The sequence below is a fragment of the Acinonyx jubatus genome, chromosome A1 (genome assembly GCF_027475565.1).
Source record: "Acinonyx jubatus isolate Ajub_Pintada_27869175 chromosome A1, VMU_Ajub_asm_v1.0, whole genome shotgun sequence".
Taxonomy (NCBI): Eukaryota; Metazoa; Chordata; class Mammalia; order Carnivora; family Felidae; genus Acinonyx; species Acinonyx jubatus.
In genome coordinates this window covers 173,181,251-173,205,719 of record NC_069380.1, presented here as the reverse complement: position 1 = coordinate 173,205,719, position 24,469 = coordinate 173,181,251, and the positions used below count along the sequence as shown (strand labels likewise).

At 51.0% G+C, this 24,469-nt stretch overlaps 1 protein-coding gene across 1 annotated transcript in view; it reads left to right on the top strand.

Annotated features, from left to right (window-relative positions):
* The window catches only part of NSG2 (neuronal vesicle trafficking associated 2), a 54,936-nt gene extending 31,315 nt beyond the window's left edge, over window positions 1-23,621 (top strand). Inside the window, exons 4-5 of the mRNA XM_027034752.2 lie at window positions 21,819-21,929; window positions 22,848-23,621. Coding sequence (XP_026890553.1) covers window positions 21,819-21,929; window positions 22,848-23,039 — 303 coding nt within the window. The 3' untranslated portion in view covers window positions 23,040-23,621. The remainder of the gene's footprint in view (window positions 1-21,818; window positions 21,930-22,847) is intronic.
* The last annotated feature ends 848 nt before the right edge of the window (window positions 23,622-24,469 follow it).

The following is a 24,469-nucleotide window of genomic DNA, read 5'->3' as shown; positions in this document are numbered from 1 at the left end:
TGTCTGATATTTAGTCTCCTTGTGCTCTTTCCCCGGTAGTTTGTTTTTAGACTCCTCATGTCATTTTCTTGTCTAATTGCATTGGCCAGTAACTTCAGGTCTGCTATTCCTAACATTTCGCCATTTATATTTTCATGGATTTTTTTTTCTCCCCAAATGCCTTTTCTGCATGTATGGTTTGTCTTCTTTGGCTTGGCATTATGGTAAATTATGCAAACAGATTTTTAAATACTAAGCCATTCTCACATGTCCACATTTGGTCACGGTATACTACTGAATTCTGTCTGATAATATATTATTTGGAAATTTGGCTTTAATAATGTTGTGAGGTTACGTTGAGTGATTTTGTGTGTGTGCTGTCTTTGTCAGGTATGGTATTATTATTATGTTGTCTTTGTAAAGAGAATGAACATGCCTTTTTCTTTCTCAGTGCTCTAGAAAATTTGAAAGAACAGAGAAATCATCTGTTTCTTTGAACTTTTTCAAAAAAGAATTAAAACATAAAGTCATCTGGCTTAGTATTATTAGGAGGGTGTAGGTAGTTTTCAGTAAATATGTGAAAAATTAATAAACAAAATTTATTTGTACCCAGCTACCTCTCTAAAGCTTTTTTTTTCAATATATGAAATTTATTGTCAAATTGGTTTCCGTACAACACCCAGTGCTCATCCCAAAAGGTGCCCTCCTCAATACCCATCACCCACCCTCCCCTCCCTCCCACCCCCCATCAACCCTCAGTTTGTTCTCAGTTTTTAAGAGTCTCTTATGCTTTGGCTCTCTCCCACTCTAACCTCTTTTTTTTTTTTCTACCCCTCCCCCATGGGTTTCTGTTAAGTGTCTCAGGATCCACATAAGAGTGAAACCATATGGTATCTGTCTTTCTCTGTATGGCTTATTTCACTTAGCATAACACTCTCCAGTTCCATTCACGTTGCTACAAAGGGCCATATTCTTTCTCATTGCCACGTAGTACTCCATTGTGTATATAAACCACAATTTCTTTATCCATTCATCAGTTGATGGACATTTAGGCTCTTTCCATAATTTGGCTATTGTTGAAAGTGCTGCTATAAACATTGGGGTACAAGTGCCCCTATGCATCAGTACTCCTGTATCCCTTGGGTAAATTCCTAGCAGTGCTATTGCTGGGTCATAGGGTAGGTCTATTTTTAATTTTTTGAGGAACCTCCACACTGTTTTCCAGAGTGGCTGCACCAATTTGCATTCCCACCAACAGTGCAAGAAGGTTCCCCTTTCTTCACATCCTCTCCAGCATCTATAGTCTCCTGATTTGTTCATTTTGGCCACTCTGACTGGCGTGAGGTGATATCTGAGTGTGGTTTTGTTTTGTATTTCCCCGATGCCTCTCTAAAGCTTTGAAAGCTTTTTTTTTTTTTTGAAATGCACCCATTGTCATTCTCTTAATTGTAACCCCCTTCAGCAATTTTTTTCTAAGTGGCCCCATTCAGTCAATAAGTATTTACCAAATAGCCACCGTGACCCAAGCCTTGGGGTAGGTGGTACGGGTGATTCATGGAAGTACCAGACCTGGCCCACAATCTAATGTTCCGGAGATGATGGCATACAGCTAAAACCTCCATGTGTGTATATTTATTTGATTTTAAAGCAACATCACTTATCATTGAATATTAATAGAGCTCGGGGCTCTGTATTTACAGTTTACCCTTTAGGCACACATGAATTATTTTTGGCTCTAGATTACAGCATCTCAGTCTGAAGAGACAGCAAATTGTCTCTCCTTTCATGTTGGAGCCTGCTGTCATCTCTGACGCTGGTCTGCAGAGTAGGGCCACACTTATTTTCAGCCGTGGAGCTCCCAGTGTGATTCACCTCTCTTTACTTCCCTGAGCTAGGTTTTTTTTTTTTTTTTTTATCTGTAAAATGGAGACACCAACCTTGTTTAGTAATACTTAGATGAGAAAACATTTGTAAAGCATCAAAATGCAGTGGGCACCCAGCAGACCTAGGTTTATTTCCCCAGATACCTAGCTCCGTGCTAGGCCCTGAAGAAGCCACTCGTGGAATATGTGTTCAGGGCTGGACTATTTTTAGAGCCCTTGACTGGTCTTCCCACCTCCCAATTTTACCCCCTCCAATCGAATCTCCATCCAAACTGCCAGAGCAATATTTAATGTTCAAATGGAAGCATGTCAGTGGACACCAGATATTACACACATGTTAGCTCTCCTGTCTTCCCAATAAACTCTAGTCTGACCCCATACTCCTTCTTGAGCTTGCCTCTATTTACCCATCAAGCTTCCTCTTTCACCGTCTGGTAACATCCACATCCCCACGCCTTTACACACGCTGTTCTCTCTGCCCACGTCACTCTTCCCGCTCTCCTTCCAGGCTGGCTTCCTTGCGTGGTGCTGTCTTCCTCACAGCTTTCCTTCTAAAGGGCTCTTTTGACGGTAGAGATCATGTAGCTGTCCACGTCCCTGCGTCCCATGTGCCTGGCCCTGGATCTGCCATGGACTAGGTGTTCCGCCCATATCTGTTGTCAGGTGCATGATTAGTCTTTAGGTTACATGGTAACATATGAATGAGATTTTTCTCCGTTTCAGCTCTCAGAGGAGCCCTGGGGAAATAGTTCTTTAAAACACGAAAAATGAGGCCAGGAAAATCAATTGCATTTCTCGGCTGCAGGAGATGTCGGAAAAGCGTGACTTTCCCGAGCCTCCCAGGGCACGGCACCATAATGGGGAGTTGGAGGCACCTTTCATTTAACGTGGATTTCAAGCAGGGCCCAGGCTGGAACTCACCAAACCATTCAGCCACCCACTGCTCGTGAAATTCAGGAGCAGGCGTGTTTGAAAAGCCCCGAGACGCCTTACACAGCTCCTTTCTTCTTTTTAAGTAATAATGAGCTGGCTGGGCAGCCTTGCCGATGATTTTACAGTTAAACACCCACACTCCAAGATGCCTCCTTCAATAAGTGGATGGGGAAAAAGGCCAGAGAAAATATAGGAGGGCGAATATTGATGGAGTGTCTTCTGGGCTCCAGGCACTGGGCTTGCTGTCTTTATCGTCGCCTGGACCTTCATAACTGCCCCGGTAGTGGGACAGTACTGTAAGCACTGCCTTTGTACAGAGGAAAACACAGAGGGTGAGACAGAGCTGATTTGCCCAAGGCCACACAAGTCAGACGAAAACCATTTGTGCATCTTCCGAGCGGTTTGTTGTTATCTTCTGGACTCTAAGAGATCTCCTTCTTTCTTTGGTCAGGCTGCTATAAACCCTGAGTCGATTTTTGCCCCTCTGCTCCAAGTATGGGCACTGTGATAACACCTGCCTCCCATTTATCCCATCTTTGTTCCTTCCACTTACTTCCTTACTATTTTCCTCATCTGTGAAGTGTGGGTAATCCTAACAATACCTGTCACAAAGGATTGTTATGAAGACACAGTGGAGAAGCCCTGTAAGGGACTCAGGGCAGAACTTGGCACACTGTGAGCCCTCAGTGAATGTTAGTGATTACTGGATCACGTAGCATGTAGGTTGCTTTCGATCACTTCTGGGAAAAGATGGGTGGGGGAGGGGTGCCATAAAAATAAGACGAATGAAACTAGTTAGGTGGCATTTACTTACTCCATACGGATTTATTGAACACCTACTGCAGCCAAGCGCTGGCCAGATACAGGGGCTGCCAAGATGAATCCTCAAGGCTGGGGACTCTCAAGGAGAAGACGGCACAGGCGAATGTCGCACTGACTATCTCAGCCACGGAGCCTGTTGTTAACAACGTTCTACTCTCTGCATCTTTTGCCCTGCTTGATTTCCACGTCTGGGAAGCAGCCCTGACCTGAACCTCACTCCCAACCCTTTGGTTTTCTGCAATCCTGCAAAGAGCGGCGGGTAGGAAAGGACATGACCCTTCACTCTGGGTCACAAGGCCCAACTCATCCTACCGGGAGGGACTGCCGAGAGGGGAAAGCCTGAGGTCACAGCCGAATGAGCACACAAACAGGAGCCCAGACTGCAATCCCTGCAGGGAACTCGGCAGGGGGAAGGTAATTTCATTAGGTTCCAAGCCCTTGCTTTAGTGTGCTGCTGGGGAGAGGTCTCTCTGCGGCCTTGCAGGCTGGCTGTGTGCACTACTTTGTGTGTCTACTGGGTGATGGGCTCGTGTGTGTAGAGTCAGAACAATTTATGAGGGACATGCACTTCCATTATTGGGAGCCAGGGAGAACGGGCGAAGTGCAAGGGCGCGATCCCTGCCCCAAAAACACCGTGCAAAAGTTAATTAAGGCTCTGACTCACCAGACCATTTCTGATGAAATGAAGAGGTACAGCTAAGCGTCGACCATTTCAGTGACAGGAAGTGAAGCAGTTGCTTCTACGGGTGACCGCTTCGGGAATGTATTTCAGTAATAACGACAGTGATGATACTCAGCGTTGTTGGAAGCTTTACCTCCAGTGTCTTTGCGAGTCCTTCCAATGTGGCTGGTAGGTAGCTGGCATGATAATCCCATTTTTGCAGATGGGAGACTGAGGCTCTGAGAGGTGGCGCTCCTTGGTTAAGGTCACACAGCCAGGAGATGGTGGAGCAGAGACCGGATCCCAGGCCAGTCTGGTGCTTGAGCCTACCTCCTTCTCCCACCTCCCACTGCTTCCCTTTTTTAGCCCCTGCTTCCCCGTCTCTGCGAAGCCAACACTGAACTTCCGTGCCACCTGTATGTTGATCCCTTAGAAGCCTTTTGTTTCCTTCACACCAAATTAAAATCATAATCGTGGCAGCAGTAAATAAAGCGCCTGACCTACCTACCTGCTCACACCCCATTTTGCCTACATGTTGGGTCAGATTTGCAGCTACAGTCACTCCTTGTGGAAACAGCAAGGCTTGTGTGACATCTTAATTTACTGAGTTTCACCTTGTGCAAAAGAGCCCTGGCCAGATTTGTGAGCGTCTCCTTGTCTGGACCATATTTACAAAATGCTGGTGAGTGACAAGGTTGCTCCAGGACTCACCTTGCTCAGCAGCCCAGGCAGGAAGAAGGCCCAGCCCAGCACATGTTAGAAAGAAGGCCTTGACCTGGCCTTGCCGTGTGACCCGGGTAAGTCCCCTCACCTCACCTCGGTAAAACAGGGACAGTCATATCTTCATCAAACAGTCGTTGTGTGGACTCAGTGGAGTGATGCGTGCAAAGCCCAGTGCCTGGCTCGTGGCAGATACTCAATAAATGTCAGGTCCTTCTTCTCCACACCCCCACATCCCCTGCATCCACTGTGGTAGAAGGTGCTAGGCCTCTTTGGAGATGTTTTGTGGACACATGCTCCAGAGCCCTTTAATACCACCCCCCTGCCCTGTCCAGTAATTGGTCATACGTGCTCATGGTGCTCATGGTGCCACCTGGGAGCTGGCTTCCCACTCAGCTCCAAACCGCTCACCTTGGACCTCATCCCTTCCCTCCTAGAATCCTTCCAGGGGCCAAGTCCTCGTTTCAACCTTTGTCGCTACCTGACCCTGACCCAATCACTTTTGGAAACTTATTTCCTATAAAGTAGGGCTGCAAAGACCAATTTTATAAGGTCTTTGAAACATTTAAGATGAGTAATGAAAGAAAACATAATTTTGCACCTGCGGCCCCTAATTTGAAAATTGGGATGTTTCACTTGAAGTTCAGAATCTCCGTCTTTTCTTGAAAAAGCAGAAAATCAGCTGTAATAGGTCCTCATTCCTGTCCTTGGTGGCATTTGCCTGGGTCTGAGCTGCTGCTGTCCCCTGTAGATGTGGCCTTTCCCCCCCACCTCAGTTACCCCAGTCCTATTGCCTCACCACCAACCCTCTTTCCTCATTTATGTTGCTTGGCTGTTCTATACTTGCACATAGTAGGTGACCAGGAAATGCTGACTCCTTGCATCTTAATAGGTTGTTTGGATCAAGGATGCACTTGCTTATATCTCTATTCTGTGATTGTGTTTCATTCGTCAACTTAGAAAGGCACAACCTTGTGAAGTAAGCCCTCAGCCTCTCCATCCTGTAACAGCCTCCCTGTCAGAGGTCTTCACGTCCTCTGGCCCAAGTCGAACAATGGTTCGTACTTTGAAATGAAAAATACTTCAGGAGGCCAGAGGTTTGTCTCCCACGTAAGCTGGGCCCCCAGACCCTCATTTCTTCTTTCTCATGATTATGCCAATAGCAAATTAAGCTGAGAAAAGAATTGCTTTGGAATGTTCCAGTTTACATTGTGCTTTTTCTCTTTCAAGGGCTCTACAAACGTTAAGGAATTCCTGGCTCTACTTGGGTCCACACTTCTACACCCCTTCCATAGGGGGTTTCCCTTTCCGGGTTCTGAGAAAGACCCTTGAATTATTGCTCGTATAAAGTTTCAGGCCACAGATGTTTCATTTTCCTTTTCCTTTCAAAAAGCAATTTACTTAGTGGGATTCATTGGGGCCCAGGAGAATAGGCTTTTTTAATGGGTTTTTGGGGGCTTCCATGGGGAGCTGGCCCAAGAGTGTAATACAATCCTTTTGGTTTAGGGATGGAGAAGACCTTTGTATTCCAAACAGCCACTCTAACAGTAGCCATTCCAGAGGAAATAGAATGAGTGGAAGATCCCAGCCTTTGGGATCATACCTGAGTTCAAATTCTGCTTCTCAGTTCATTATTTGAGTTTACTTAGGAGAGTGACTTAATGTCTTTGGGTCTTATGTTCCTCGTGTATTTTATTTAAAAATTTTTTTTAAATGTTTATTTATTTTTGAGAGAGCATGAGAGAGAGACAGAGCATGAGTGGGGGAGGGCCAGAGAGACAGGGAGACACAGAATCCGAAGCAGGCTCCAGGCTCTGAGCTGTCAGCACGGAGCCCGACGCGGGGCTCGAACCCACGGACCGCGAGATCATGACCTGAGCCGAAGTCGGATGCTCAACCGACTGAGCCACCCAGGAGCCCGTTATGTCCCTCATTTATAAATGATAAGACCTACCTTATAGGGTTGGTTTTAAAAGTTACAAATAAGAAATAAGGTTAAAACAACTATACTGTGTTTAATAATTCTCACTGTCCCTCTTAAACCTTTGCAATGCAATCATCTTGGATATGGAAGCACAGCCTATAAACAAAGCCAACTCCTTCTCCAGGAACTGACCCCGGCAGAGGAATTAAACAGAATATGGGTGTGAACAAAACGAAGGCTCACTCTCGAGGCCTATCCCGCCATTTTAGGGTCAGCAGTTCTGTCCAAGAGGTAACGTGACAGAAATCATTCTGCCATTTGCTGAACGCGTACTGCTTCAGAGCAAAGCTAATCCGATCTGGGTCACCTCACGGCACCTTTCAGTGCTTCTGTGGGCTAGGAATCATTGTAACGCCCGTCTTAGAGATGAAGAAACTGAGGCTTAGAGACGTCGCAGAACTTGTCCAAAGTCATGCAAAAAAGCAGGGGGGGGGGGGAGCTGAAAGTAGAGAGCACGTCTGTTCTGAGTCTGCTCTGGCTTCAGACCAGCCCTGGCCTGTAGTGATGGCGGTCTTCAGTCTTGGCCAGGTATTTCATAAGACCCAAACGATTTCTTTCCTTCTGACTAGGCAAACAGACCTACAAAAACATCATGGGTCTTTGTTTTGGTCACTCTGCTTATCTCTCCTTCACAGGTCTGTCCTTCAGTCCAAGGAATCTAAAAATAAGAGAATGAATTCATTAGCGTTCAATGAGTGTAGTTTGTTTGGCATGAAAAACAAACAGACAAACCATCATTCAAAGCATGGGACTGTGGGACAGTCAGAGGAAATAAGATTTTAGATCCTGAGGTATGTTTATTCCTCCCAGATCCTTGGTGAGGACTAAGAATGGGATGGACATCTCTGGGCACTGACTCCGTGACAGGCACTGTACTCAGTATTTTCACATAGTGATCTCATTTTACCCTTACCCCAGGGCTTCAAGGTAGTTATTATGATCCCAATTTCCAGATGAGAAAGCTGAGGCCGGGGACGTGTAAATGGGACCACCATTCCACTTTTCTCTCTTCATCAGGGCAGAACAGACTGATGGAAAGATATTCCACCTGAGGCCACACTGAAACATATCCGGCTGACCTGAGAATATTTGGGCCTTGAGGGAAGGCTCAGCTTCTAGGTTTTACCTGAAGTTGACAATGGTGAGCATCTTGAATGGGCCAAGAGGCTGTGGTGTGGAGTCAGTCCACATACCCACATCTGTAGATTGACCAGAGCTAGGAAGAGTTTTGGGTGCCAGAATCTTTCCATTCTTTCCTTCCGAGGCTCCCTGCCATGGATGTCTGTACATTAGGAGGCAAAGTACTCCTGGTGAACACCCGATAACCTGAGAGACAGCTTCTTCCATGAGCAGAGTGGGCTTGTATCTATTGGTGGGAGGCCTAGAGAGTCACTGGCTTCTCCTCTTGGTTTGCCCACCCTCACCCCGAAGAGGGATCTCGTACTACAGTCGGAGGAAAGGGCAATCGAAAGCATCTGAGGGAAGATGCTTCACCAGAGGGAGGAAACATGAGCTGGAAGATAGGAGAGAGAGAGCACTTGCTCCCAAATCCTAACGTCATTGATCACCCACAGGGAGAGGAGGTATAGACCGGAGAAGAGATGGCTCAGACTCCTCCTGTGCAGGAAGGAGGAGACCCTTACCCTGTCATGATCCACGAAGCAAGAAAAGAAGAGATATTCGTGGGGCCTGAACTCAGAGGGGCAGGGAGGGCAAGATTACGGGCTGGAACCTGGGGCCCGTCTTTGAAGACATAGTGTCCATAGATTTGCCTGCTGGGCTCTGAAAAATAAGATCCACGATGCCTCTCCTTTAGGGGAACCAGAAAGGGGGAGAGTGAGGGGCGCTGTATCAGAAGTCCCCGGGACCACCTCTAGATTCATTTGAAGGGCTCACAGGGCCCAGGGTATGGCTGTATTCGGCACTATGCTTTATTATAGCAAAAGGATACAAAACGCTGTTGGTAAAGGAACGAGGTACATGGGATAAAGCCCAAAGTCCAAAGCCGAGCACGAGCTTCCAGAGTCCTCTCCTCTCGGAGTCACACTGGACACACCCAATTCCCCCAGCAATGAGCTGTGACATGCGTGAGATGGTGTCTACCAGGCAACTCGTTAGAGACTCAGCGCCCAGGGTTTTTCCTAGGAGCTGGTCGCGTCGGCACCCCTCGCCCAGCACGTACCCAAGTTCCAGAGCCCCCGAAGGAAGGCCGGTGTTCAGCACAACCCATGTGATGTGTACAGTTAAGGCACAGTGAGCCACTCTTCTTAGCTCTGGGAATGGTGGGGCCCTCCTGATGCGCAGGCTCCCAGACACCAGCCAAGCGCCAGCCTTGCAAGTAGACCTTTCCAAGGGTGATGGTCTCTGTAAAGATTCCTCCAAGACTCCTCTGGGCCGGATGGGTACATGTGTTATGTGTGGGGGGCGGGAGGGGCGAACAGGTAGAAGATGGGGTACGGATTCCTTCCTCCTTGCGGACCGAGGTGGCAAATGGAGGAGAGGAGCTGAGCTGCTGCCTCCCCCAAGCACAGCTGACCCCCGCCCGAGGACCCTCTGCCGTGTGGCTGTTGTAGCAATGGCAGGCCTGCTTTCGCACCCTTGCAAGATTTATAGGAAGACGTGGGGTAGCTTATGTGGCTTAGAAACGCCCTACTGGCGTTCCCAGCAATGCCACACTTCGGAGCTCGGAGGATGATTTCTAATTTCCCAAACCAGTTTTGCTGACCTGATTCTCTCTCTCCTTTTTTTAAAAATCAACTCTTCCGCCAAGAAAGGGGATTGAGGAATGAAAGTAGCTTAATGGAATGGGCTATTTGGGCTGCAGGGCTGGTGTTTCCATGGAGATACGGCTGCAGGCTGTGTCTAGACGCGGTCGGCTGGGATGCAGGGAGACAGCTGTGTGCATCTGAGGGTGGCCTTGATGTGCACGGAGGGCTTCCTGGGTGGAGGAGACCCGCCCTGCTCTGGGGTCTGGCTCTGGCTGTGGCTGAAGCAAATGGGTGTGAGTCCTTCAAAGCTGACACGTATGTTCTTTGTGGCAGGGCCGGAACAAGAACTGGGCAGGTCACTGAGGCACAGCCCCTGCCCTGGAGAAGCTCATGGTTCCAGTGGGGTGGGTTGTTGGGACAAGAAGTCGTGCAAACACAGAGCAGTAAGTGACTGTGGCCAGGACCCAGCACATGGAGCTTCAGAGAGGCGTCCCTCCGGAGGGATAGGTCCGGGAAGGCTTCCTGGTGTGTGTTGTGAGATACCCTCCAGGGGGAAAGGAGTGGAAAGTCATGCCAGTAGCAGGAAGTCTAAAACTTTCAGGAACTAGGGAGGGAAATGGGGAGGGCGAGAGAGAGGGGGAGAGAGGGAGTGTGTGTGTCCGTGTGTAGGTCTCTGTGAATCTCTGTGTTTGTGTGCATATGTGTGTCTGTGTTGGTGTGTGTGCGTGTTTGCCTGCGTGCGTCAGTGTGTGCATGTGTGTGCGTGCGTGTGTGTGTGTGTGTGTGTGTGTATGAGGGTTCCTGGGGCCGTAGCAGTTGGTGATGTGGGCCAGGAACACAGGGGCCAGGGCAGTGCTGAAGAAAGAAAATGTATTTTGGATCTCAACAGATCCGGCTTCTAGATCTCGCTCCACTACTGATGGGCTGGAAAATTCTGGCAACTTACCCAATGCCTGCAATGCTCAGGCTCATCGTCTGAAAAGCAGGAGCATCAACCATACGTACTCTCTGGGATGCTGGCTGGGACTGAGCGAGCTCGTATGCGTAACGTGTCGAGTACTTGCCAATCGAGGATGTGAGCTTCTTGCTCTCTTCTCCTAGAAGCCGGACAAAGTTTTGGTCTTTGCCTTGCTCTAACTACAGTTTCCAGGCCATCTGCGTCCCAACCTGTTGGACTTGCGTGGAAATGCTGGTTTCTGGGTGTCAGGGCAGATGGAGGGAACCAGAGTCTCTGGGTGTGAGGCCCAGAAGCCTGCAGCCGGTCAGTCTCCTTAGACGGTTCTGTTGCTCAGTAAATCGTAGACGCACTGTGTCGGGACAGGAGGTCAGGCCCGCCGTGGGCTGAGATGGGATCTTCAGCCCACTATAAAATGCGCTGAGGAATAATTTAGGAAGATCCTTTTGGGGGCCAGCAGGGATGGTGGATTGGGAAGGGAAGGCAGGAAAAACCAGAGAAGGGATGCCCCCCATCAGAGGTGCCTTTCTGCCCCATCGACAAGAATCACCAGTAGGACCCTCAGGCCCTTGGAAGCCCAAAGACAGATGCCATTGCCCTGCAGGGTGTGTCAGTCAGGGAGGACGGGCCACAGGTGAGGGCAGCACAGGGGAACACCCGATGGTCCTCACGTCGAGGAAACACCCGGACCGAAATCAGCTCTAATCCTGCACGATTATAATAGCAACAGTGACAGCCACAAGGAGCGTTAGCATTTACATGGTGCTTTTGCCTTTTGCATTATTCATCTTGGTTGTACCTCGTGACGGTTTTGTGTGGATTAGGGTAATGACTCAGAGCCCTTCGGCAGGTGATACAGTGGAGGTCTGCCTTGGGCAAGGAGGAGTCAGACTCGGTATGTGAGGATGCTTTCTATGTGATCACAGGAAGTTGGATGGGCCACAAATGGGTAAAATGGGAAAAAGTGGAAGGAATCGAGATTTATGCGGGGATGCGTGTTGATAAGAATAAATAGCAAGTGTGTAAAAACAGACTTGAGATGATGGCGCGATTGTAATGGGTGTTTTCCTCTTGGATTTCCAATGTTGTTCTTATTATAATGGTGCCATGCGCTTTGAATAAAAATAAACTGTAACAAAGTTATAGATTTATCAGCAGTATAACATATGGTAAGGCAGCTGTGTTTCTGAGTTAGGCAGACCTGAGTTTAAAACTCTTCCCTCTGCCTTCACATATGTAAAGTTATTGCCATCTGTGAAATGGGCACATTGATAATACCTTCCCCACCGAGTTTTGAGGACATGAAATGTACGTGCTCCATGGGTGCTAACTAAGGTCGTTATCACAGGCGGGGCCCATCCCGAAGGCTTCATGCATTACCACAGGCTGTCTTACAATAGCCAGTATGAGGTAGCCATCAGTATCACCCCCATTTTAGAGAGAAGTAGGTCAGGGATTCCCGAGGGCAAGCAACTTGCCCAGGGTCACACGGCAAGTTAGTGACAGAGCTGGGCTTTCGGTCCAGACAATCGGCTCTAAAGCTCTACTCCAGTTAAGAGCTTGGTGCTAGGGAGAGGACTAGGGGAACCAGAACGTCACCGGGGCAGAATTTATGGAAGCTACCATCCCCTCGCACTTTCCACTCAAGGCCTATTGTCAGGATCTTTGGGACCGAGCCAGGAGCAAGGCACCGGGTGGCCTAATTCCGTCTCTGGAGGTTCCAGCTGTCACACGCAAAAAGATGAATGTGCGTCGGGCAGCTCCGTTTTTATGTCCCCACAAAGTTTAATTTCCCCGATGTGAGTGGTTGGATTGCTTTGAGGTTTCCAGGGTTTGCATTTTTCATAAAAAGGGCGGTTTATTGGGCATTGTGATGCCGCGAGGCTCTAGTACATGAATGTTAATGAAATTCATGGTTCCTGCCATAATGAGGATCTTAGATCCTTGGCAGTCGGTGGAAGGGTTCTGTTTTTCTCCTCTGTCTTCCTAACTCCTGGGATTTCCACGTCTAGGTGACATACCCCTAGCAAGTTTAGAGTCCGCGCTGTCTTGTTTCGTTGCACTATTCCAAGCCTAGACAGCAGCAGGACAGAAACATGTTTACCAAAAGGCAGTGGTTAGGGCGGGGGGGGGGGGGGGGGGGGGAACTGCAGGATCAAATATTCCAGGCTTCCAATCCGGCTCTGCTACTCAATAACCAGGTGGCCTGGGGCCGGCTGCATTGTGCCTCTGTGCCTTTGCACAGCTGTCAAGTGTGGGTAATAATTGGGCTTGTAGGCTTACCGTGAAAGATTTTAAAAGATAATACACAAAAAGTGCTCGACACAGTACCCAGCACAGTACTGCACAGGCGGTAAGTGATTGCTGTTGTTGGTTAAGCTCCCCCCTTCCCTGCCCTCCCCTCGTACCAGGACAGCCCCAGGCAACGTTACAGGCGTCATCTCATTTAATCCTCCCAGGGGTCCTGTGGGCTGGGATTTTTGCCCCCATTTAACAAATGAGGAAACGGGCTCAGAGAGGTGAAGTGTTTGCCCCAGATCACACAGCTCACCAGAGACAGACGCAGGGTGAGAACCCTATTGGGTTGGGGTCCCCCACCCCCTCCAAAGAACTTCGTGGACACTGCCCAGAATGGCGGGTCTGTCCTCCCAGCCATCTGAAGGAAGCCTCTCATCTTTGACCGGCACAGCAGACAGACAAGGAAATCACTTCAGGGGCAACCAAGAATTCTTCCAGCAGCAGGCAAACGACTGCAGACGACCTCATGCAGTGATTGTATCCGGTCACCCTGCAAGGCTGCGGAACAGTTAAGAAGGGCCCTGGAAATTCGCTGCTGGCAGTGCTTTGTGCCAAAAAATGAGAAAGGGGGTGTGGGGTAGGGAATGTGGGATATGCATTTGCATCCACCTGGCCCCCTACCCCGTGCCAGCTCGTGAGCTGGAAGCTGGGGCCAAAGAGACAAACAAGAGCAGGTCCCTGCCCCCGTGACACACACTCAAGAGAACAGACAACCGTGGTACGGTACGGGAGCTAAGCGCTAAGTGGTGCAGGAAAAAAAAATGTAGTGAGGGCACAAGTAGGCAAGGGAAGGCTTGCCAGCAAAGGCAACGTGCTGTGAGTTGGGTTTTGAAGCATGACTAGTAGTTCACTAAAGGGGGAAGGGCTGAGAAAGCGCACCAGAGCCACACACGTTGACAAAAGTGACGGTCTGCCAGAGTGATCGGAGCTTCTGAAGAACACGCCGAGGAACGTGGCAGGTGACAGGGAAAAATCAAGGAGCTCTCCCAGGTGCAGCATGGCCGGCCACTGTGGGAGGGCACTACAGTGGCCGTGGCAGAACACATTACCGCAAACCGCAAACCGTGTGGCTTAATGCAACAGAAGTTTAGGCTCACGGTTCTGGAGACCGGAAGTCCAAAATCAAGGCAGGCTTGCGCACCCTCTGAAGGGTCTTTCCCTGCCTCTTCTGGATTCAGGTGGCTTCAGCTGTCCCTCGGCTCACCAGGGTATCATTCCAGTTTCTGCCTCTGTATTCAAATGACCCCTCTTCTCCTTGGGTGTTCGTCTTCCTCTGTGTGTCCCATAGAAGGGCACTTACTCTTGGATTTAGAGCCGGCCCGCATAGTCCAGGATGATTTCATCTTAAGATCTTTGACTTAATTGTACCTACAAAGACTTCATTTCCGAATAAGGTCACATTTACAGGTTCCAGAGATTAGGACATGCACGTATCTCTTGGGGGGGCCACTGCTCAACTCACTCCAAGGCTTCACGTTATCTGATGTAATCCTCCAGACTCTGAGAGGCAGAGACTATTGTTGTTCCCCTTTTACGCAAGAGGAAACTCGCTAAAAGGGTAACCTTTATGAGAGCAGGGACCTCCCCTGTCCTTGGCGTTGGATGCCCAATGTGTAGAATTATTTTTGGCACATTGTAGGTGCTCAGCTGATATTTAGCGAATAAATGCCTTATGGGGAATATCGCATGGGCTGAAGAGCCCGGGCCAATACTTTATTGAGTTAGACTCCAGACTGTATTGTTTAATTAACTGTATGAGTCCGACAATGAGGTAGCCTCTCTGTGCCTTAGTTTCCTCATCCAAAAAAATGAAGATGTATCTACCTCATAGGGCTGTTGGGCGGCTTACAAGGATAAATCCATATCCAGTGCCCAAAACAGTGCCTGGCACATAACCAGTGCTTAGTAAATAGAAATGTGAAGTGTTATTCCACACTGCCGCTCAAGAGGGGAAGCAGACCAGGGGTGGTTAATTATGGCGCACTGAGAAAAGTGCCAGGGAGCTGTGAGCAGCCAGGGGAGGGGCTAAGAAGACTTTTGGGGAAGACTTTGGGGAAGAGGAGCTACCTGATCCGGGTCATACAGGGCCAGCAGGTGCAAGAACGTAGAGGTGGGGGAGTCAGGGTGCATCAGGCAGTGGGAGGAAGGGGCTGAGCCCCAGGGGGGGATGTTGAAGACAAATCAGGAAAGGCCTTGTCTTCTGACTGAGGTGGAAGATACCGGGCTGGTTCTGGAATGGAGAGGTCAAGGTGCCGTTTAGGCGCCTCAGTGTATTGTCTGCACCTAGCTGCTACCAACTGTGGGAACTCGGGCAAGTCACTTAACCTCTCAGAGCCTCAGTTTATCCGTTGGCTAAGTGGGGATAATAATGCTACCTGTTGCCTACAATTGTGCCAATATTCACATACAGTGAGTTCCCAACAACTCTTAGCACCTATGATTAGTATTGCTATTCGTACCACTGTTACTGTCATTGTATGGACATATGGCTCATGGTGGGTGGTCGTTATGGCCCCTGTCTTGGCACGGCTTTGCCAGAACTGCAAGCTGCATACCCCGTGTTGAGTTCTTTGTCTTCTCTCTCTCTGACCTACACTGGAAAGTTTGAGGAGAAATCTCAGGCAGGTGTTAGCGGATTCCAACCCAAATCCTGATCCTTTTCAAGGTTAAGGTGCTTTCGTTTGAGCGCGTGTTGGGGGGCTGTAGTGGATGGGATTGAGAATAGGGGATGGAAAAGGCCAGAAGCCCAAGTGCAGGTAATTCAGCGCTCCATCCAGGATACACGCAACGTGGTTTGGACCAGGTTGCACGTCTGTCTGCTTGTGTATGTCTGGGGAAGAGTGTGTGTGTGTGTGCATGTGTGTGCGTGCGTGCACGTGTGCATTGCACCGTCTTCATTCGATTCAGCATTCCAGTTCAGGAGATGTTTACTCGTCCCCCTGGGTAGGAGTCATGGTGCTGGGCACAGAGGAAAAGATGAGATATACTCACTGCCTGAAGCGTTCCCTGGGAAACGGAGGGTTCAGAGGTATGAAGAGGTCATGATGACAGAGTAAGCACCCTCAGAGCAGCCTCGGAAGACCCTGTCCAGAGCCGGGCAGAGAGGGGACAGTGGAGCTGGACGGAAAGGCTGAGGAGCCATTCTCCCTGACGAGGAAGGACACACGGGAGTTCCGGGCTGAGAAGCACAAGGACAGGAGAACTCTGTGGGGCTGGGCATGGCTGGAGGGGACCGTGTGGAGCCAGGGAGTGGTGGCCGGAGCTGGAGGCTGGCAGAGACGGGCCAGACTGGCCCTGGGAGGCGAGGCTGAGCAGGTTGTTAGCTGAAAGCACGGGGATGGATGTCGTGGGAAGTGCCTCTCCTGGACAGGACAAGGGTGACCTTGGTCTCAAAGCCCTGTGGTGCCTCATCTCAGCGGCCTCTCCTCTTGTCCCCTGTCTCAGCTACACTGCTCCTTCCAGGCCCACTGGGACCCTAGACTCTCTCTGTGGGTCTTTGGGCTGGCACCTCATCCTGGGCCACTCTCTTAGGTGGAGCCCCTTCTGCCACCCTGGCCCACCCTATCCCTGGTCCGCACAGTTCCGGGTCCTGCTCAGGGCTCGTTTCATAATTATTTCTTTGCGATTCGCTTGTTCAGCATCTGATCCCGTCTCCGCCATAAGCTCTGGAGGCGATGACCGTATGGCAGCAGCTGGCCCGCTGTGGGCCCTGCATCAATGTGTGTTGAGCGGATGCTCGGATGAACGTGCGAGGGGCGGGCCCGGAGACGGGGAGCAGCGGGTATTCCCAGCGGTGAGGATGCCATTTCTGCAGAAACCCAAATCTAGCCTGGATTTATTTCTAGTCCCAGGTTGTTGCATCGAGAAGTGGGGCCGAGGGCTTTGGGGCCTCTCTGAGGCTAGATGATCGAGTCAGTGACTCCTGGCGTGTAGTTAGGTTTTCACATTCCGAGGTGCTCGTGGGGAGGTGGGAGCTTCTCTCTGGGGTCCTCTCTGGGGATCCCCCTCTGTGCTGGGAGTTTTACTGTAGGGACCAAAGCACTAACGAATCTGCCAGAAAGGGATAGGCCAGCTGAGGACGGCCGGCTCCCCCGGATGCCCCGTGGAGACCCCTCCTCAGGGAGTAGCTCATCCAGGTACCACAACGGGAACCTTGGTCTACTCCTACTCCCCATTTCCCTTCCGACAACCAATGCTGCTCAGCTCACAAGAATCCAGACCAGCCCTAATGTCACCCTTCGTCCCCAGAGTCCCCTCCCTCCTTCCCTTTCACCTCACTCTGCTTACCTCCCAGGAGCTTCTCAAAACATTCACCCCTCCACCCTCACGGCCCCAAGCCTGGTCTCAGCGCTGGGGGCATGGCCTCACGCATCAGCTCTCGCTGGCCTCTCTGCCTCCAGCCCCTGCAAACCTGCCTCCGTGTTGCTCACAGAGGCATCGTTCCAAAACATAATTTGTATCCTGTCACTTCCCTCCTTAAGACCTTCAGGGGCTCCCTGTTCCCCTGGAGATAAAGCCCAAGTTGTAGCCTGGCCCTTCCTTATCTGTTCTCTTGCCGCCATCCTGTTGAGCCAGACCCCTCTCTCCCTCATTTGCATCCTCTGGGCCAGCCACGGTGAACCATGCGATGCTTCCAGAACAGTCCCAGCTTCCACCCCGTGGCAGATACGACTTCTCTGCTCAGAACCTTCTTCCTTCCCTATCCTGGCGTTCCTCCCTGGAGTCACTTCCAACGTTGCCTCCTCCAGGAGGCCTTCCCTGATCCTCTCCCTGGCCCCCCACTTCCAGACTGGTTAGGCCCAGAAGTCCCCTGTGCTGCTGCCCTCACGGTGCCAGCCCTTGTGTTGCACGCGCCCGCCCCCATCTGTCCACCTCTCCCTCACCCAGTAGGCTGTGAGGCTCCGAGGGAGGGCCTGTGCTTCATTCACAGCCCTGTGTTCCCTGACAGGCTTTTAGGAAATGACCGGCTTCCAGCTGCAGAAGTTACCAAGATTCAGGACAGGGACACACACTCTTCTTTGGTTCAAATGGCCTCTTCTCACGCTAGTTCTGGGGCTACGGAACATGTGGAAGGAGTTAGACTCGCTCAGCAAAGCCCCTCGGGTGGGTGGCACTTCTGGCGTCCTTCTCAGCGCCAGACCCTTGTCTCTGGCAGTGACATAGGGCACCCTGCCCAGCGCCTACGTGCCACACTCTTCCCTACACTTCTTGTGCACGACAGCCACCTTGGGGCTTGGACTCGACCATCAGAGACGCTGGGGTGATTGGTCTGGGGCAGGTCCAGAGCATCAGCATTATTTCAAACACTGCCCAGGTGATTCTAAGAATGGGTAGCCAGCTTGAGAACCACTCACACCTAGTCATGCTACGGTGGCGGTCCTTGTCCCTGGTTGTGCGTTACAATCACCCAGAGAGTTCATAAGATTGCCCATGTCCTGGACCCACCGTCCCTGACCCAAAACATCAGAATCCTGGCCTCAGCACTGATTCCTACAGGACCTTCCCTCCCGCCCTCCTCCCCTCCCTCCTTCTCTCTTCTTATTCCAGAAACACTTGTTGTGCTTAGCCGGTCCAGCTCTGGGACCGCTATGGTAAATCACACCCTGCCCCTCCTAGATGGGGGCTGTTCACTCAGGGACATTAGGAAGGGAAGGGCCTCTGTCCCCTTAAGGGGAACGTGTCCCATGGGCAGGTGTGCTGAGCCCTGCTCCAGCTCCCGGTGCTTCCTCCTCCTCACCGACCTGCTGCTGACTTGGGGACGCGCATGCTGGGCTAGGCAAAGAGACTGTCTCTGCCCAGTCAGGGCTTGGGATCGCACATGGTCACATTAGGATGGGGGCTTTCTGGGGGCTCCCCAAGACCCCGCATCAGGTCAGCAGTGGTGGCGGGCGGGGGGGGCTGCACCTTGCTACGCATGAGATCTACAGCTGCCCTTTGTGGGTGGCTGTGTCTGCAAGCATGTCTGGGTCTGTCTCACGCGCAGCTCTGGTGAGGGGATGCTAGCAGGACCTTAAGGTCCTTTTGAGGGACAGAATCAACCTGAACTCTGGGCACGTGTCTTTCAATCGGGGTAAAATTCGCATACAATATTAACTGAAGCAAAGAACTCGGGGCCATTCAACGCATTCACAGTATTGGGCAAACTACCACCTCTCCCTAGTTCCAAAACATTTTCGTCACCCCAGAAGGAAACTCGGTTCCCATGAGCTGTCACTTGCCACTCCCCTTACCCCCAGGCCCTGGCAACCACCGATCTGCATTCCATCTCTATGCGTATGGACAGACGATGTGCTTCTTCATCCATCACTTGATGGACATTGGGGCTGTTTCTGCCTTTGGCTATTGGGAAATCTGGGCGTTGAAAATTCTTTCCGTCTACTTCACACATCCGCTGACCAGGTATTCCTAGGTCCTTAACATTAGCTAGTGGCCTTGTACTCATCAAGTACTATCTTCAGAGTGGGTAAGGGGGTGTATGCGGATTTGGGGCATCTCTCCCTTGCTCCAGGTTCCAGCCTCTGCTGGTATCTCCAGCTCTCTCCACATCTTACCCGAGTGCTTCTGGTCTGATCTCTGCGCTCCCCCACGCCAACCTTGGGCAGGAGGCTGCTGAGGGTTCAGCATGCACCCGGAGGGGGTGCACAATGCACCGTGCTGACGAGAGTTTAGAAGTGACTTTCACACGTCACCATCTAGAGCTACCTTTTCCTCCATCCTTTCACCACCTCTGACATCAGATGTGCGGTGGTGTTCCCATACCAAGTAATCCTCCAATTCTCGCTGGATGCTGAGTAGACGTCCTAGAATTTAGCTGGACTCTGACGCTGGCCGCTGGAGTTAGTGCAGACCCCCCCCCCCCCCAAGGTTAAGGGCTCAGTCCCACAAGCCTGCCCCAGTTCAGATGCGGGTCCCAAGTCCCAGGTTGCATCTGTACTCCTCACCGACTCGCCGTTCACTGGGGGCTCCTACAACCTCCTCTCCGGTTTTGATAATTTGCTTGAACGACTTACAGAACTCAGTAAAGTGCTTTACTTAGTATTACTGATTTGTTACGAAGGATACAAACGAACAGCCCCCAGAGGAGATACACAGGGCAAAGTCTGGAAGGGTCCTGAGCACAGGGCATCTGTCCCCGCGTGGAGTACAGGATGAGTCGCACTCCCCCCATATGGACGCGTTCTTGTTCACCAACATGGACGTTCTCTGAATCTCTTCAGTTGAGACTTTTATAGAGGTATCGTTACATAGGCGTTATTGATGAAATCACTGGCCATCAGCGATTGAACTCAATCTCTCCCCTCCCCCGGGGGGCGAGGGGATGGGGTCGAAAGTTCCAACCCTCTAATCACTTGGTTGACTCCCTGGCAACTGACCCCTATCCGTCGGGATTTTCCAAAAGTCCCGTCATTAACATAAACTCAGGTGTGGTCGAAAGGGACTTGTTATGAATCCTAAAAAACACTCCTTTCATCTTTATGGATCTGGGCTATTTCAGGAACTGGGCACAAAACCCAAATATTAGAACAAAAGATGCTTCTAGTACTCTATCATTTAGGAAATTACAAGGGTTTTAGGAGTTCTGTGCCAGGAACTGGGAACAAGACCCAACTATATATTTTTCTTACATCAACATAGCACACTGTCCTAAAACTTTATATACACATGCAGCCACATAGACTTCCATCCCCTCTGTCCTTCCTGGTTTGGGAAGGAGATAGGCTTGGGGACCCCTTAGGCTGATTTGATTTTTATCCCGAATCAAAGAAATCTTCTCTCCGTGAGAGGAATTCTGCCCTATTTCTGGGCCAACTGACTCAAACGGCCACCAGCTTTTAAAAATAACACGAAAAAACATTCTGCTTGTGACCCGAGGCACCCAATGTCGTGGGGGTTACCCTACCACTTTGTACACGGAGCGGGACGCGGTCAGCGCAAGCCTGGAGGGAACCCTGAAAGTAGACATTTACTCCTTTCTGATAAATCCTCATGGTGCCCTCAGTCTGTTTAGCGTTGTGTTATTTTTTTAAAGCTTGCTTGTAGATAATGGTTAGGAGCTGGGCTTTCAGTGTGAATCATTTAGAGACGGTTAGATGCTTCTGAGCCGAGAAGGGACGTGCCCTGACTTAGATTTTGAAAGGACCTCTCAGGTTGCTGTGCGTGACTGTGTTGCCTGGGTCGAGGAGGCTGCTAGTCAGGGGCTGCTTTGGAATTGCACACAAGAGAATTGTTGCTGGCTTGGCCGGGTTGGAGATGGCCGGGGTGGTAAGAAGCTGTCGGAAGGGAGAAACAGTAAGTTCTGCTGTAGATCGGATGTCGAATATGAGAAAAGGAGTCAAGGATGACTCCCAGAGTTTTGGCCTGAGTGGAGCTGGGGAGAAAGGCAGGAGGAGCAGGGGGTTCGTTTGGTAACGCGTCCACGGTGTGTCTGCGGTGCCTATGGCATGTCCAAGTGGAGGTGGAAGAGGCCGTTGTGTCTGAGATGGGAATTCAGTAGTGGTAGGGAGGGTGGTGGTGGTGGTGGAAGGCGGGAGCACCGGAAGGGACAGGTGGCTTAAGGATCACCACCCCCCTACCCTCCCTACCACACAATTAACAGGAAAAGTAAACGGGGAGAATCACGCTTGGGCCGAGAAGGGGCTTCGGAGAGTATCTAGCAGACGGGGGAAACTGAGGCCCAAAGAGTACAGGCGCTTTTCTCCAGGTCACCCTGCAGGTTAGTGACGGAGCGAGACAGAGCGCGTTCGCTGGGCCCCAGGCCCCTGCTCTTTCTGACGCGCCACGTGGCCTACAGCTCCGGAATTCGAAGGCGGCTGTGCGCCGGACGGAAGGCAGGGTGGGCTGAGGCTGGATGACTCCCAGTTTTGTGTTCCTCCAGGTCACCATTCTCGTCAGCCTGGCCCTCGCTTTCCTCGCCTGCATCGTGTTCCTGGTGGTTTACAAAGCCTTCACCTATGACCACAGCTGCCCAGAGGGATTTGTCTATAAGGTAAGGGGATTCTGGCAGGTGAGTGGCCCCCAGGTGACTGCCAGCTTCAGTCAGAGGGTTAATCAAGCTCACCCAGATTCAGGCAACCTCCCTGCAGACTGATTAAAATGGAAGATGCGTCACACAAGGAGTTTCACGAAGGACTTGGCTTCCTTCCGGCAGGCCGTAGAGTTCTTCCTCCCAGATAGTGCTCCCCAGAGTCGGGAGTCCGGAGGTGGTCCCACTTTGGGGTGCAGGCCGGCAGTCAGGGAGAGCTCACTCTTGCTTGAGATAGGCTGGTCCCTCTACAGAAAGCTCAGCCCTGGCACCAGTCTTCCCAGTTTGATGTCTGATTCCCAGGTCCTGTGGTGGCCCCGTAGAGATGCGAGCACAGGGGGTGGGTGCTTTTGAGGTCTCCCTGAGTCCTACTGGTGGGCCCCTTGCCCTGCACCCCGCTCTGGGCTCCTTCCCTTGAAAAATCGAACCAGCTACGTGGCTTTAGGGCATCTCCTCGCCCCTCTGAGCCTCAGTTCTCTTGCCTGCAAAATGGGCTCCGGGAATACCTGCCCCCAGGATTTTTGTGAGGCCTTAAAGGAGAGAATTTAGGTAAAACCAGTTAGCAAAGGACCTGTTAGATGATGGGCTCTCGACAAATATTAGTTGCACTAAAGACAGAATCTGCTTTACGGCAAAATCAGGTGATAGAAATATTTATAAATTGCCATTTACCGAGTCCCTATTATAAGTCACACCCTTTCTTAGCTATTTGCATAAACATTACCTGAGTTGTAATGTGGCCTGGCCCAGGCCAGGTGACATCGCCTGGCCTCTGGCTGAGAACCCTATGTGGCGATGGCCCCCAGATGGCGGGGCCCCGGCGTAAGTTGGGTTGGAAGCAGTCTGCTGAGCTCCCCCTGACTCTGTGTCTCTCGTCCTCAGCACAAGCGCTGTATCCCGGCCTCTCTGGATGCTTACTACTCATCCCAGGACCCCAATTCCAGAAGCCGCTTCTACACGGTCATCAGCCACTACAGTGTGGCCAAGCAGAGCACTGCTCGGGCCATCGGGCCGTGGCTGTCGGCGGCTGCTGTCATCCATGAGCCCAAGCCGCCCAAGACCCAGGGCCATTAGAGGCCCACCCCCAGCCAGAATGGGGGGTGCGGAGGGGGACCCCCCATTGGCTAAGCCAAGCTCCAGTTACAAGACACCACTGTACTCCTGGGATATGGGGGTGGGGGCGGGGCCGGGGTGGGTAGGGGGAGGGAACTCACCGAAAATATCGTGCACTGGAGTTGTCTGAATCGATATTTCTTTTTGTCTTTTGGTATTGTTGATTCGTCCCCAAGTCAGGATTATGTACAAAGGCATGTTTCGTGTTGATTGTTCCCATGTAAGATATTTTCGAAGCCACTGCTTATTACTTGTTAGGAAAATTTAAAAACAGGAAGGGAAACAAAACGAACAGAAAAAGAGTCAACTGGTTGGATCTGGAAGACGCTGACGGGCCGTAAAGAGCACAGCCTCTTCTTAGCAGAGAAACTGTAGTTTCAGCATGGGGTTTGGAAGGTACCGAAAATGTGAGTGATGCAGGCTGGGGCTGTGTGGCTGGCCTCTGGTCTGCAGGAGAGGACTATGGGAAGTTAGGACCGGCCTAGCTGGAGAGAAGGGCTGCTTTCGGCATTGGTAAGCCCGGAACACACACGACCCAAAGTGAGGTGTGTTTGGCCAAATTAGCACAAATTGTCCATATGGGAATCTAAGCTAGGGCTCGGGCTGACCCAGGGAGCCCGGGGATGGATACAAGCAAACTCTGAGCAGCAGGCAGACGTTCTCTGTCTTTTTCTAGTGTTTCTGGATCTACACGTGGGTACTGCCTATGTTTCAGAGACAGCAAGGGTGGAGAGGAGAGGAGAGGAGAGGAGAGGAGAGGCGAGGCGAGGCTGCGGGAAGAAAGAAGGCACAGGACAGGCAGATATAACATTCGGCCAACCTAGACCACATTTTAAAATTTGTGTTTGTTCTTCTTATGATAAGGGTCATAACCAGGAGCCTCAGGTGACAGCCAGGGAGACGTAAAGATGGGGGCTGCAGCAATGCCAAATCGGTCCTCAGAGAAGCTGAAAAATGTGGACCGTCTTTTGCCCACCTGTTGCACTGACAGCCGTTGGGCGAGCACCCAAAGTCCCCAATCTAGTTTCAGAAGCTCCTGGCTAGGGGGGCAGCATCTGGCATTGGCCGGGCCTCCTGCTGCCTGGGACCACATCAGCCTGTGCCCACTCCCACCCAGCTCTCCTGCAAAGGGTTCCGGGAGGCCCATGCTGTGGCAGGTGGCTCCAGGGCCAGAACTGGCTGGGAGAGTTGGTTATTCGAGATGCAGTACCGTCTCCCCATGAAGCGGTGACAGGCCGTTTAACAGGCATTTTCTCCTGGCTTGCTATGTTGCCGAAATCTTCGTACCCAACAGCCGGGTAATAACACTGGCATAGCTCAAACTATCCTGCCAAACGCGATCATCTGACGTTCCTCCTCCCACCACATCCCCTCCAGTCACCTGTAAGTTC